The sequence below is a fragment of the Haliotis asinina genome, chromosome 4, assembly GCF_037392515.1.
Source record: "Haliotis asinina isolate JCU_RB_2024 chromosome 4, JCU_Hal_asi_v2, whole genome shotgun sequence".
In the NCBI taxonomy this organism is placed as follows: domain Eukaryota; kingdom Metazoa; phylum Mollusca; class Gastropoda; order Lepetellida; family Haliotidae; genus Haliotis; species Haliotis asinina.
The window spans coordinates 8,996,870-9,013,333 of record NC_090283.1 but is presented as its reverse complement, the minus strand read 5'-3'; the positions used below and the strand labels follow the sequence as shown (position 1 = coordinate 9,013,333).

At 40.2% G+C, this 16,464-nt stretch overlaps 1 protein-coding gene across 1 annotated transcript in view; it reads left to right on the top strand.

Moving 5' to 3' along the window:
• Positions 1-11,790, top strand: part of LOC137280739 (sulfotransferase 1C2-like) — a 45,963-nt gene extending 34,173 nt beyond the window's left edge. Inside the window, exons 2-6 of the mRNA XM_067811959.1 lie at positions 4,547-4,703; positions 5,104-5,288; positions 8,356-8,459; positions 10,898-11,078; positions 11,672-11,790. Of these exons, the coding sequence (XP_067668060.1) occupies positions 4,547-4,703; positions 5,104-5,288; positions 8,356-8,459; positions 10,898-11,078; positions 11,672-11,790 (746 nt within the window). The remainder of the gene's footprint in view (positions 1-4,546; positions 4,704-5,103; positions 5,289-8,355; positions 8,460-10,897; positions 11,079-11,671) is intronic.
• The last annotated feature ends 4,674 nt before the right edge of the window (positions 11,791-16,464 follow it).

Here is a 16,464-nt window from a genome sequence, read left to right as displayed (position 1 = left end):
GTGTTGGGCAACAGGAACACATTTCCTCCACCGTCACAGGGACGCAACCCACGGCAAACAGGTTGGTGGGCCAAAAACATCCCCGGTTCCTAAGAGCTCTTAGCGATACCCATCCTGCAGGAGGTGGCTCTTCACGGATGCCTCTTTCTCAGTGTAATTGGTATCAAATAGTGTTTATACCATAAAGTTATTGCCAGAAAGATCTATCAATTTAAAAGGATCAGACACCTACATCATGCGATTGTATTGGTGTGTGTTCTGCATTGGTTTGGTACAGCTACCAGGAGTTTTACATCTGACGCATAATTGCATATTCCGTTACAGTTTTGAAGAAATAATTAATTCCATCTGGCAGTTCAATTCAGTTACGTTTATAGTAATAGCAGCCTCAGGTCGATATACAGATAGATATAATGTCCTACATTTCCGTAATGGAATGGTTCGTGGTAATGGAAATTTAACATATTTGGCATGCATGGTTTACATTATGTCTTTCATCGTTTCGTATCAAATGGAAATGGCGTTTTACAAAATATACAAAACGTTCCACCCATTACTATGAGACATAAAAAGTATCTGTGGAATATATTGTTGTCTATTTTGATTACACAGTGAACTTTTTGAAATAATATGGTATATCATTTCTACGTCCAATATTGGGCGACTCCGGTTCTTGGTAAGGCTAAGCATTGTCTCAAAGTTGAAAGTTAAACATTCAGTACACATTTATATGGAAAAAGTATGAGTTTATATAAAGAAAAAATGTCGTATCTAGTACGTACTCTCATTTATAACTGAATGTCACTCCTGAACAGAAACATCTTTAACTCTCACCTTTATCTCGTTCAAAAATAATTGACAGTGTCAACCAACTTCGTGACATCCATGCATATCCGAAACCAAGTTTAAATAGTGACTCTCTAGTAAATATATAGCTAACTCTTTCTTGTGTATCTAAAGATAATACCATATAATTAGCTTCTTTGGAAGTCTATTATCTAGCATTTGTAGTAAGGATAATCAATAGCTATCTATTAAATGTTTCTACATAAATTGGGAATCTGTCACACTCACCAGTAGCCATTTCATCATGTGTTTTACTCGGTACTCCTAGGAATGTTTTACAGGCAGTTGTTTGTATTAGTTCTAAGACTTGAAACTTTTGGTACCCTCCAATTCTGCGCCGTACATACATATATGTTTATATTCGAATCGAATATATTAAAGTATAATTCGTCAGATAAATTGCCCAGCGTTTTCAATGACCTCAGTAACCCACACAGTAAAGCTTTGCACTTAAAGGTCACATGCAACCAAAAAATCAAACATAATTAAAACACATTTATCACTTATTCATGACATATAATATACATTGTTGCTTGTAAAAAAACAAATAAACACAATTATAAGCGTACAATCGCGTTTCAAAAGTGCAATATGTTGTACTTGGGCTTACTTCCCCCGAAATGAAGCCCCCGGGAGACCGAACCCAGTCATAGCGGGTGGATATGCACTCAAGTGTAACGACGGCTTCCGATTGACTGTTTCATTTGCTGATATGCTGAGGGTTCATTGTGTGTACAGAAAGATGATCTGTTTGACGGTCATTTTAGAAGTATAGTCAGTCACAAGAAAGTAAGATTCTTTATGGATAACAACTTCTTTTTGTGTACTTGATGCGTTTCATTTTGGATTCATATACTGTTGTCAAACAAAATCATACACACTAAAAGAAGTCGTTATCCATGAAGAATGTATATAGAGATGCTGGGTTTTGAAAATACATGTTCTCTGAATTTGCTCTCGATCCAATAAAAAATCATGTCAGTACAGATGGTAAACTACTGCGTGGCTGGAATCTGTCATTCGTCCAAGTACAAAGCAGGACTTGAAACTGACAAGAGTTTGCGCCACTTTCCGTCAGATCCGGTCATCCGAAAAAAATGAATGTAGTTTGTTTGCAACCCACAGACATAAAAACATGTCATGTGTATCACACGTGCCTAGTTACATAATGTGGCAGACATGGGACTCGGGTGCACGAGTCATGAATCAACTTATTTTCTTTATGTCGTATAGTCTGATAGGTGTTAAGTTCAAATTGCACGTGGGCAATGATTGAAGTTGTGTATTGCATTTTGTCTTTAGCAGACAGGCAGACAGGCAGACAGGCAGACAGACATATAGGTGTGAATAAACCAGACTCTGAGCTTTCTCTGTGACAGAGACTGCTTACCACAATCAAAAAGTTATTTTACGTAACGAGTAGATTATTTACTTGTTTGTGTACACAACCAAGATTAGACTACTGCTCACGACCTCAGACTCCGAGCATGCATACTGTTTCGAGCTCTTCGAACCTATTCACTGCGCATGCGTTATGGACGCAGCGCAGCACAGCTGTTGAAACCAGTTTATCCCCCAGCGCTGGGGGGAACTTAGTGAAACGTTTGAATTCCGATTTCGCGGGCTTTTTTTCATCGCGTTTTATTTCAACTTTATAGGTTGAATTGGCATTTTTTATGATTTGGTTCGGTAAGTGCATACCGAAAGGTACCAGAATCTGCAAAGTTGTGTTTTACGTTGCTTGTGACCTTTAATGACATTTTGGATAGTTTTTTTTATATTTAGATTATATGTAAACAACCCCCCAGGTATTTATATTGTGGAACTGTTTTGACAAATTCAGAGAGTAAAACAGAGAACCTACTTTAGTGATTAGTGATCTTTTCTTCCAAGCAACAATAGAATGCATAAACAAGACACACTATACTCACGACCAGCTTTTAAAGGATTACATTGCACTGTTCCTTTAATCTAAGGTTCGAATCACAGACTCGGCCGGATTTTGGGCATTGACTTTCCATAACAATAATCCTCGGTATGAATTTGCAAGTGAGTGAGAACAGAAAAACAACCAGAATATCACACTTAGAATTTAAACTGATAGCACTATTTGGACAGTACAACATGTAACCAGGGTGTATAAAACCTCGCCAACAACTGCAGGTAGATCACCATACTAGTGACTATGAATTTGTAAACCGTTGACACCTGCATCACTACACATTGAAGTGCTGCATCATGGTGTAACTTGAAATACCATTAAATGCGGCATTAAACATAATCCCACCACTCCTATATGGTCGTTAAAATCAGAGGGAAGAGATTTAAATTCAACACAGATAGTACATGCAAGACATTACATTGCAGCAGCAACTGACGTGAAACGTTGAAGAGGAAAGACGTCACTTTTTTACGAACACCTGGTCAAATGATGCTGATCTACTTTGTCTGTGTCAGACGCTGTCACCGAGGACCCAAATGTCGTCCGTATTTCTGTAGGGTGTGTAGTGTGTTCACTATGTAGTTCCTATTGGGATCTGAAACCATTCAGTGCATTCATGAATAACGATAATATCACGATTTGTCGTGCAATGCATAATATTATCCATTACTATACAGTATTTTGAACTTTATTGATAAACACAATAAATGACTAGCAAAACATTTATGAAGCTCTCCGACCCGGATGGCTGCTTTTCAGTGCTGTTTTACACCATTAAACCTGGTCCAATGAAACATTGCAAACATCGTGTTAGGATTTCCTATATACTTCTGTACAGATTGAACACAACACACCGCGCACATTTACAACACGCGTAGTGGACGACGACAGGCCGATAAAGGCTCCACAGGTGCTTTCAGTGCCAGCGGAGTAATTTCCTATCCGGGTATCGATAATGGCCATGGCAGAGCAATGCATGGATGCATGGTGGACATTTCCGATGGTGAAGATAGGCGGAGTTTATCTGTTTGAGTCAGAGACACTAAATACGATGAAATCCTACCCAGTCAGAGAAGACGATATCTTTCTGTGCACGTATCCCAAGTCAGGTGAGTTGTGATGATGTATTCCATGTATCAGTAGATGGTGGGATATCATGAATTCAGTCGACCTGTACACCGCGGCTGCATGGGTAGAGCTCGTACATACCAATGCACTAAAAATCTGTGTGAGTTACAAAGACACAAAGCGTTTTATCGAACCTTCTTCGTGAGGAGTCTCATTCCCATGTTTTTAATGCACACTGCTTACAAGCAGGATAACGTCTTTAACGTATGATCTTGGATTGTATTGTTACCAATGTGTTTAGTCGAACAGGGACTGGCCACAGCTGAAAGGATATTTACTGACGTCTCCCAGCGAAGATTTTCTCCCGAATTCTTAAGATAGAATTCCACTAGAAGATTGAATTGGCTTCTGTTTTTTTTGGGTGTTTTTTGTTGTTGTTTTTTTTTGGTACACTCCATATACCAGCATGAATATGACAACTGTTAACGTGATTTTGCTGAAAGAAAAAAGGAAACAATTAGAAACAATTTGTTCTCAATGCGGTATTTCAGGAACTCACTGGACTTGGAATTCCAATGTTAGATGGAATGGGTTATCGCACTTCCCTGTACTAAGCTGAGAATGCGTTCGTGTATTTGCGGTTTGTGTTAGGAACGAATTAATGTACATGTATCCAATACAATATTTCAGGAACTCATTGGACTTGGGAAATCATCAACATGATCGTGGCAGGCAAGGCCGAGTACGCTAAACACTGGAAAAATTCTGCCGCACTTGAATACAGGTCTGAGGAAGGACTGGAGGAACTGGCTTCGCCCAGGATCATTCAAACTCATTTATTGCCAGGGTAGGAATAACTGTGACACGACAATGAAAAGCTCTTAGCGATACCCATCCGGCAGGAGGTGGCTCTTCACGGATGCCTCTTTCTCCATGAAGTTGATATCGATGTGTTTATACCATAAAATTATTGCTAGAAAGGTTTATCAATTTAGAAGGATCAGACATATCCGACTGGGCAACTTGAAAAGTAAGGGAATAATTGATGGGCCAAGTTGATAAAACGTGACCTCACCCGACAAAGGTCAGCTTCATTCCCAGCAGAGAAGCCAAATTTCTTGTGGTAGAAGAAACACATGCCCATTGTAAATATAACAGAAACCTTGAAACACTTTATGATAACGTATTTGTAACTGAACTTCTAAATGCTTCCTGTTAAGCAATTTTTACTATACCCACTTTTACAGACATATGCCAGAGTTGCTATGGACACGCAGATGCAAAGTGGTGTACGTCCAGAGGAATCCGAAAGACTGTGCGGTGTCATACTTTTGTCAAATGAGCCAGCAAGTATTTGAGGGCAGCCCCTCAGAGCAGATGACCTACACTGGCTCTTGGGACGAGTTCTTCAGGTTCTTCATAGCAGGTTCTGGTATGGACATTTTCATCTTCATCTTCACTGTATCTGTGACAATTACATTGATGAGTCGTTTGAATCCTATTCAAACGTAATATTTACTTTGCGTTGGTAATTATTCTTGATTGGGGATCATAACAATGTGTCAACCAACCATAAGTCTTGCCTCTTACGACAAGCATGGAATACTCAGGGTTGAATTGTACTGATTATGGGTAGTGAAAGATGTCAACAATCATTGTGATGCAGACAGGTGTCACGCCACTCGCGACAAGTCGTGAATGAGAACGTGCATTTTGCATGCTCCTAGCCAGACTACTATCGCTGTTGTACGAGCCCAGAGGGCACAGAAGACACGTGTGCCTTAAAAGGGTACGCCATCAGATCGCCTCGGGCTATGACGGCCTGGTGTGACGTCACATGCCGAGAACAAATTCGTTGACGTCTCTTGCATTATCATTTAAGGGTCACAACGTCAACCAGTAAAACATTGTTCAGGCGTTGTGCTTGCGTGCTGCTCATCTTCGTGCCAGGCGTCTGGCCCTGAAATAGGTGAACGTCTGAGTCGGGCACTACTGCAGCTAAGACAACAGGTTGTTTTAAGCAAGGAATCACTTCCGGAAGAGTGCAGGTGTGACGTCAGAGTAGTGAACGACGTCGTCATATCCCGATCAGCGTACACATTCATTACTTTTGTGAAGGTGGCGTAATAGTTTGGGGTGCTTTCCGTATCGTATCTTTACTCATTCAACTTCAATGCAATGGGATATCGTGAAAAGGTCATTTTCCCACAGTGACACCACACACTTGTATTGACACGAAAATTCCTGTACAAGTCCGGGTATCGTCGTCGTGCTATGGCCATCGAAATCAATCTGACCTCAATTCCACCGAACGCGTGGAGAACGCCGTCGCATCTTGAGACGTTAGGTACAGAATTTTCAATAGCTGCTGCCATAGTACAGCAATGGCGCTGGTTGCTGCTGCTAAGGCTGTGATGGTGTAAGGGTGTTAGGCAGGTTGCATTGATGTTGGCTCCCTGGCTGCTTCCCATGAAATAATTGAAAAATACCTAATGCAGATACTCTTGACTGTGAAGGGACCACTTGATTTACTCAATACTCAGCCAGATTTACTCAGTAGCAATGCACTTTGTTCTATATGGGTATGTTAGGGACTTAAAGTAACACGTGCCAAGTATCTTGCTTTGTCCACTTTATGTTATGAGCTTCAGTGTTCAGCCTGATAGACAAGTGCTCAAGATTAAACTTTGAAGTGTAAGGAGCTACAGGGGTATGAAAACACAAAGCGCGTGGAGACCGTTTTAATCCACGGTGTTATCTTTAGGAATATTTCATAAACCACATAACCAGGATGAATAACATTCAGCTGCATAAAAAAGTCCGTTACAGTCCCACAGTTAAGCTAACTGTTCCACACATGATTCCATAGCCAGGGTATCTTTGTTGTCAACAGATCAAGTAGTGTTGATACGATAAACCTAATATGCAAATATTACGTAGCTATTGGAATGAAGTGAAAATGTATGGTGTAGGTCCGCTTTCACTGCATCAAGCAATTTGAACTTTTGCCATGCTAACAATCATAACGTTTTACTGTAATGGTAACTAGTTACTAGTAACTAGCTTACGTTATCAAAATGAACGTTCTATGAATTGAGCTGATGCAATTCGACAGTAAGTTCAGAAATAGTAAAACTTCCCACCTAAACAGTAACATTAAGGCATAAATTCACCTGACACCAAATTATCCCTGGAAATATGATCCAGTTCTGTTCTAAATAACGATTACCTTGTTTTCAAAGCTGCGGTTGATCAGAAAACATAGCTAGCATGCGATACTGGACAGAAGTTGAAAGAGGTCAAGTAATTAGCCGCAGAGAGTCTGGAATGACTTAGAAGAATGTGCAACAAAACATTACGCTGCTTCCATTCATAATATCACCAAGCTCTACCAGAAATGCAAGGCAATTGTAACTGGTCGTGAAAGATCCTGCAGGCCCCCATGTACTCTGGAGACAGAGTGATACGAAGATTGTGCCTGAGAGGCAGGTTTGTGACTCAACATTTGGCCTCAAATGCTGCGTACCAAGCCGAAAACCATATTTGAACAGACGTCACCTGAAAGAGAAACTTCTCTGGTTCAAGGCATATAAGCATTTCGGTGTGCAGGATTGGAACCAGGTCCTTTTTACCCATGGATCAGTATTTAAATGCTTCAGTATTAGACGCCGAAGGACATTTGGCGTTGTTAATTACTACTTTCAACGCATGTTAAATCAAGTCCATTCGTAGAGCCTCATGTCACCTAATGGCTCGGGTATCCTGGAAAGGTGCTTGGTACCCTGCAGAGTTTGATGTACCAGCAAATAATCGTAAATGAACAACAACTTGAATGTATCGTTTTCCCTCCAAATAAATATTGATTTCTGTCAAGTAATGCCCCTCTCAATAAATCGAAATCCACACGACAAGTCTGGCAACATAAGGGGTACCAGTGCTTGACAGGACATTTTCCTGATGGGAGCTTAACTGAGGCCCTCTTAGACATCACTGGTAAAACCGTTGCCATAGACATGCCTACAGCTAGCTTAGAGCTTTGGCAATCGATTGAAAACATTGGTACTTTGTGCCAGAATCATACCATCCAAGCATTATACCAAAGTATGCCTCAACGAACTAAAGCTGTCCTCAAGTCCATGGGTGGAGAAAACTCCTTATCAACATGGTTATGAGATTCAAATAACCGTACATCACAGACTTTTTTATAACTACTTAAATATGTCCCTGTTTGTCAGTAACAAAGCCTGATTAACGAATGTAACGGACATTTGTTACGCAGCTGTAAACAACCTAATGAATATTTACGCCAATAGCCACAAACGAATTTAATCATCAACACAATGGTATGAAAATAAATAATGATAACACAGCATAAGTCACCTCTAGTCTGTTTCGTTCTCAACCAATCTTGAAACCATAGTTCCTATCTCCAATATGCACATCTGCTGTCACTCAACATGTCAGCGCAGGGGCTTTGATTTTTTTCTTGTGTGTTTCAGTTCCTTATGGTTCGATATTTCACCATGTTGAGAAATGGGGAAACGTTCCTGCAATGCATAAAGGATTTGAAATATGCCATGTGCAGTACGAAGATATGAAGCAGGTAAGGTGTCACAGAACCAAGACAATTAGTTAACTCTTTAAACAAATAATCACCTTATTACAAGGCCCTTAACTGTCCGAACAAAACAAAGCTATTACTGACCTCACTTGAAATGTAAACGACATTTATTATGATTTAAAAACAGAAAACATTTATCAGAAAATTCACTGACATTCATTGTAATGATGGTCTAGCATTTGTTGCAATTCATTCAGGAGGCGTAATTAGTAATCGTATTAAATCAGACTCATGCAAAAAAGTCACATTATGAGACAAGAGACAGGGGGCACGTCACCAAGAGCAAATGAAACCACCCTTGGCATCAATACACGTTAACACACGTCGTCAGTCTGCAGATGGCGTCAGCAGAATGCCGCTTCTAAAGTCAGAAAAAAACGTCTGTTTAAGTTCCCGTCGATTTCACATGCTGTCTTAGCCGACGTTCAGGATGATCCGAGATATGTTCAAGCGGGTTCATGAATGGAAACTGCCCTAGCCAAGGGGATACGTGGACGTTAACGTTGTGCAGGTACCCTGTCGTTGCGAGGCCTTGAAATGCTGCTAAATAAATCACGTTTTGAATTGTGGTGATTAAAGCACACGAAGAAAGGTCTCAAATCTGCATCCCTGCATCACTGGGCATTCGGGTTTCTTTGGGTGATAACCAGACTTGTATGTCACTGGCCACAAATACTAATTCACACCATGATGCCTGTTTCACACCATGGCACTTTCCTGTTTGACGAAGACCTCAAACTCTGCAATCGGGTCTGTGCAGACTGAACCGACTTTCACCTGAAAAGAGCACTCTGTCCAGTTGACGTAACAGCTACCGACGGATAGTTCATACCCATTGTACGTTTGTCTCCGTTGACGGTGTAGACGGATCAAAGCCATTTCAGGGTAGGGTCAGTTAACTCGTATTCCAGTCACTCTAAGTAGTCAAAGGCGTGTTTGTCTGCTTGACGGTGTATCCTTTTACTGTCACCGTTACGAGTGAATGCGTTAAAATTATAGTTACACCAGGAGTGTTCAGTCATATCGTGACTAAAACAATTCAGAGAGGTTATATCTTGTAGAAATACAAAGGAGAATGAAATGAAAAAATAATCACAGATATAGAAATATAACTTGTATGTAACTTTCAAATTTACATTTTTGACAACACGATATACACACGAGAGGGAGGCCACCAGCAACTCAAAGAAAATCACTAAATCTCATCATCAAGGAGTTATTGCGGAAGTCGAGCTGTTTGATAAAACGGTCTGGTCTTCCCGCACTTTAGCGGTCTTGGGTCTGATAGCGATTTATCAATTTTCTGATGGTGGCCTCACTGCAGTTGAATGTTTTACCCAGCTGACATTGTGAAGCCCCATATCAATCGCCATGTGCAACACTGGTATTTATGTCGTGCAAGTGCATATAGACCCCAACTACGTTTTAAACGATTTTCAAAATGCATTTTACGTACGATGATTGTGATCGGCTGCATTGTTATTGGAGCCATATTGGGTTATTGGGTTCAAACCCATACTAGCATGGTTTCTGATATAATTTCTTTAAAAATGAAAACGTTTCCAGTGCTGCTTCCACTAGATAATATGTGACTACATTGCTCTGAAGGAGTAACAACATTTTGTCCAAGATGTTAAGTTTGACTGTGTTGAAAAGGAGCAGTGTACTGATGTTTCCGTAATATACTTCCCACCAAACTGTTTCCAAAAAGTTCCAAACTGTTCAGGCCGTGTTTACACATGACCTGATGTTATGTTATACGAAGTCGTACCGTTGAAAAGATTATTGTCACGAGTTCGATATCGATAAATGACAAAAAGAAATCAGCTAAACTTTAACCAAAACACAGTTGTTCAAACACATGATTTTGCACATGCCTTTCAGCAATGGGATGAATGATCCTTGCGCAATTCATCTTCATATCCTTTGCAGGTGGCTGACCAAAGTTTGTGGAGAACCTTTGATGCAACCACATGTACACCCATAAAATATATAATATGATGGGAAGTAAATTTATGATGGGAAGTATGTAACGTATAGATGTTTCACGGTGTAATTTCTGATTCCCATTATTCCTAAAAACAATTGCACTAACCAATAATACACAATGACCATTCTGTGCCTGACACTTTGAATGTGGGTTGGAATCCCCGGTGGGACTCAACGCAACGTAAGTACTGGAAGCAGTACTTTACTGAGATATTATAATCCCAAATATAACACGTCACAACAATGCAGTTGATTCTGGAACTTCCATGTAGCCTTTTCCATATCTATGTGTCTAAATAAAGTCAAAAGATATAACGCTTATTTAAGATTACTGCCTTAGTAATCTTGCATAATGTGTGTCATAGTATTATTGACCACATGATCATGTAGCAGCACCTGGATGTTCTACCTGCTTATGTGTTCTCGTTAAGGATTGTGTGGCGCAAGTAAGGAAAATAGCAGAATATCTCGATCGCCCTCTTCCTGAATCAACGTACCAGGAGATAGCGGATGCCTGCTCCTTTGAGAATCTCAAAATTGCTTGCGAGAAGACCAAAGACCAGACCTTTCACAAGCCCTGGCGAGACGGAGCAAGTGGATATTTCAGAAAAGGTGATTGTTATAGTTAAGCACTGTCTGCAACGGAAGCATTACTGGTGGTTGTCATGCAGCATACGGTGTTGGTAGCTTCCGCAGGCATGGTCAGTAAATGAAGCACAGAAAAGTATGTAGAGTATGTTTTTGTGAAATCGCCAGGACATGATTTTGCCTTTGAAATCAACATACCTTGCCAATGATTCTGATCAGCTCAAAGAGGAAGTAGATCAGCATTCATCACAGGAGAAACATTAAAAATGTGCTCAGCTATAACGGTTTATGTCCACGGGATCCGTATACGGTCATATAAAGATATGGTCAATAAACGAAACATAGAAAGTCTTTTTCCAGAGTATATATGTTTACCTAAATTCAACATATTTGACTAATAACTCAAAATCAGCTAAAACATCAGTAGCTAATCAGCTCAAAAAAAAGAAGTAGGCAACCTTATTACAGAAAAACACGTGCACATTTTTTTTCTCAACAATGACATTTCTTCACCACGGGATCAGAACATCTGATCCATAAATGTCGCTCTTATATGACAAACGTTCTTTGTAGACTCAAATCCAAGGATCAGATCTTAATACAATGAAATGTTACAGGTCAAACTGGCGATTGGAAAAACTGGTTCACAGTTGCACAGAGTGAAGAATTTGATCGACTGTACGAGCTGGAAATGAAGAAATACCCGAATTTGTGGATGCCCTTTCCTGAAAACTAACAACACCCTTGCAATATAAGCAGCCCACATGGCGTTTCTATTATCTCACAACATCTGGTTATTACAACTTCCATAAGTTCCTACAATATTATTGTCTGTATAATAGTGTCGTAAAAGCTGGCGACTGAGAACACGACACATAGATTGATTAATATTGTACATTTGTTAGACATGGATATCGCATTCGTCACATACATATATACATTTGTGTGTGCTACATAGATTGTTCATTTAATGCAGTAATGCAGTTTTTTGTATGACGCTTGTGGGCAGTGTTAAACACATGTGTTTAAGAGTGGTATCAATCGTTCAGTTTCCGATCAATCACAGAAAACAAAAGAGACATTGAAGAAGGCAGAATTTAATGAAATAATCTTAGATTAGTATCTGGTGTGTCCTTCATTGGCATTCAAACATGCCTGAACTCGCCGTCTCACAGAATACGTCAAACGTCGGATGAAAGCAGCTGGAATCTGTCTCCATTCGTCCATCAGAGCAGCACTAAATTGTTGACGTGTATGTGGCTGTTGCTGACGTAACCGGATCCGACGACCCAGGTAATCCCAGAGGTGTTCCGTGGGGTTCATATCCGGTGATCTCGCAGGCCATGGCAAAACGTGAACGTTGTTGACGTTGAGGAACTGTAACGTCTGTCTGGCTACATGGGGTTGAGCATTATCCTGTTGGAAGAGGGTGCTAGGATTCTGCTGGGGGAACGGGATGACCTCTGGCTGTAAAACCTGGTTGATGTACCTCTGTGCGGTGAGATTGCCGTCGATCACAACGAGGTTTGTTTTCCTGTCGCCACGTATACCGCCCCAGACCATACCGCTGTCTCTTCCAAAGGGTACAAATTCCTGTACGCAACATCGTGCCTCTCTTTCACACTGGCGGCGATAAACTCGTCTTCGCCCGTCCGCTCGGTGTAGCTGGAACCGGCTTTCATCAGAAAAAGCAACCTCTGCCAATTTCTGTTCTGCCAACGTCTGACATTCCTGGCCCACGCAACACTGTTTTGACGATGTTGCCGTGTAAGACGTCGGTATGGTCTCAGTCCGTATTGTCGGAGGCGTCTTCTCACTGTTTGGGGACTTACTCGGCGTCCAAGAGCTGTATTTGCCGTCACAGTGGCCGTCTGAAAACGGTTTCTCAGGTGCAGTTGACGGAGGTAGCGGTCTTCATGAGGGGTTGTAACTGGTGGCCTCCCACTTCTGGGTCTGTCTCTTGTTGTTCCTGTGTTCAGCAAGCGTTGTCGAAGCCATAGAATGGTGAGGCGATGACATCCAAATGCAGCAGCCATTTGCCTATCAGTCGAGCCAGTCTGCAGCATTCCGACAACTCTTTCCCTCTCCTCAGCACTTATCCCCGGCATTGTATTGAGTACAGTGTGTGTTGTGATAAATCTAGGAGCCTTATATACCCGTTTCCCATACATTTCAAGTTCATTTCATGCAAGATGAAGTTACAGTGGGTGCGTTTTGGAGTTATGTTTCTTCATAAGAGAACAGAGACATGCAATTTTTTTGCATCAAAGGGAAAATTAAGTTTTTAATTCGTTTGAGGAGTCTTCCTGAAACTTTCGAAAGTGATGTTAATCCACAATTTCAACCTAACATGGTTTTATTGTGTTCAAAAGAGAAACAAATCCAATTTCAACATTTACTCCTTTTTTACGATAAATAGCCATTTTTTCCATCTCCGAAAGCCAACTTTATTGTTCTTTTTGAGTTACGTGTGCATTATCATCACAAACAATATCATTTGGACTTATTTAAAACTTTTTTCAACTCCGTCAATGTGGATTTTTACTTGATCGAAAATAGAACAATGGACCCATATCCAAATTATCATTGACTACCTAGGTCTGATGTTTTCACTCAAAAGAGTTACATAACTGATTGTCAAAACAAGCAACACCAAATTCTTCTCTCACAATGTTTTCTTATAATATAGTTTTAAGAGGTGTAACATTTCTTGTGGCTTTCAGTATATATATATATATATATATATACTTCCTCCGAACTACTAGTATGTTTACAGTACGGGGACGCCAAGTTTAACTATAATAGTTCAAGGCGAAAGTGTACGTTCTTACCTTCTACCATAGGTAGAGCAAACTGTGTTGCTTGGTTATACTGAATTTGGAGTTCAACATGATTTGATTGGGCCATGATTGGCCTTCCGGCATAGGACTCCAGGCAATAGGTTCCACTGATGCCATTCAATCTCAGCATTCGATGAAAGTACAAGATTTGCAGTATGGATGTTTAGGTAGCATTTTAACGACCAGCTCAGTGTTATAGGGTTCATCATTCGAGCTCCCCTCCCACCACTGAGAATCTCACAAGGACAATGCTAAACACAAGTGAGTCTCCAACTTGCAGCACCAATGATATTCAGATGATATACTCCGGCAGGAGAAATAAATTGGATTAATACACCAGACTGGCATCAGTAACCGCCTTCTGGGCATAGGACTCTTAGCAAAGTCCGTGACATAACACATTTCGGAGTCTAAAGCGAGTCTAAAACAATAAGGCCAAGACCAAAATTCCAAATTTCAGATCGAATTAATACGAATTATTATTTGGCAATAAATTATATGGTGTATCCTCCCCTGGGGCTGATAGTAACTGTCCACATTATGGATTAAAATGCAATATGAGCTGATGGAGAAGGGTGGTGTGACATTGTGCCTATAATTTAAAGGTTAAGAAATTTAGGAACGTGACGCAAGGTACAACTTTCAAGTCAATGTAAACTTACCGAGCTTTTAAAAATGTAGTATTTTTGTTGTTTTAATGTTCACTATTATTCCCGTACAATCGCCGGCGGTTGAAGGGATGGTGTAAATCCAACTAGGGTCCATCAATGTAGCAAAGGTACTGTAAGTCCCCATGGTTCCTAGTATGGTGATCTACCTTCATTGGTTCGTGGTTTATAGCACGTGTTTTATATTGTATTGTCTTCTTTAAGTAGAATGTTTTAGTGTTTCATGGTAGATATATATTTACATCTGTGATATTCCAGTATTTTTTCTATCCACCGTGGTCAGTTTTTATAGAGTACATATGTTCAGTTTCAGTATTAAATGTTCTAGTCACGATATGGCTGAAATATTGCCGATGTGACGGTAAATATGAACTCACTCGCTCGCTTGCCCTTGCGAGTACATCTCTGAATACCAATGTACCATTACCATTATGTATGGTCATTAAGACTGTGTCCAGCAAAAGGTCTCCAGTCCATCCATTCGGGCAGCCTGGTGTCGTTGGAAACTATGACACTAGTCTCGGCGAGACGATATGTGTTTGAAAAATGAAATGAGATGTCACGTTCATGTGTGCCCGTTCATTTTCTCCAGCCTGTGTTTTCCTAAAACGCGAATATAGTACCGATATATTTCAGTCCTGAGGAAAATTACGAGAGAAAGGTAGGTCCATCAACTGATATTGCGTAGTTCATTCATTCAGCAAACCAAAGATATGCTTTTCGGTTTTTGTTTACCTTACTATGTATTTTGATAGTGAACTCTTACATTAAATGGGGCGGTGGGGTAGCCTAGTGGTTAAAGCGTTCGCTCGTCACGCCGAAGACCCGGGTTCGATTCCCCACATGGGTACAATGTGTGAGGCCCATTTTCTGGTGTCCCCCGCCGTGATATCGCTGGAATATTGCTAAAAGCGGCGTAAAACCAAACTCACTCACTCACTCTTACATTAAATAAGCCCATCACCACCACGAGGGATAAATACTGCAAATCTTTAAAAAAAATAAATGAAAACAAAAAAATAACGGCGGAAAAAAACGTCGTTATGGCATAATTATATAATTTCATGCTTTGATAACTTCGAATCGAAATTTTTTTATTGTAAAACTAAATTATACATGTTTCAACTGGTAGAATATATTTGATAACTGCGACTGCCATTGTGGCCTGTTAAGGAGTTTGAATCATCCTAAGATTATTGTACTTTGAAGAGGGTATTTAATACCACTGTGCAAAACGTAAATAACTCTCTGCTGTGTCTTTATGTTCACTAAGTTTTGCTAATTTGGCACGAATCGCCCAAACCCGAAGAGATGATGTAAATCAATTGTCTGGTGATTTTATCTTGCACCGTTAAACATAGCGATATCGTGATATGGAAACACACTAGTAAGATACACATTGTTGTTACCATTAGTATTGGTTATTTATACAGTGCATATATCCACGACTATATACTCAAGGCGCTGGTACTTTTTCCCTAAGTCATTAAATGCAAATATATATATATTATTATTATTATTATGTGACTGTATTTGTATTCTAGGGTCTTGTGACAACATGATAGTTTATATTGTGTAGCGCTACAACTTTTCTCACTCAGTCAATAAGCAAAAAACACAAGAAATTTAATTGCAGATCACAAATCGCTTGGTTAAGACGCACTATCAAATGGTTAGGAAATCAGATGCTCGCAAAAGGGTGAGCGTATCCAGGCTTAACGCCACCAGTCGTCAACACACGCTTAAGGTAAATAAACTGTTCACCTGAAAATTATCGGGATCATAGGGTAGAAGTCAGAACAGGTAATTACATCGGACATATTATTCATCTCGTCGATTTTGAATTGTTCCCTTCGTGAGTACCAGTGAAGGGCCTTCAGAATTGAAGTGATGCGGCTCGTA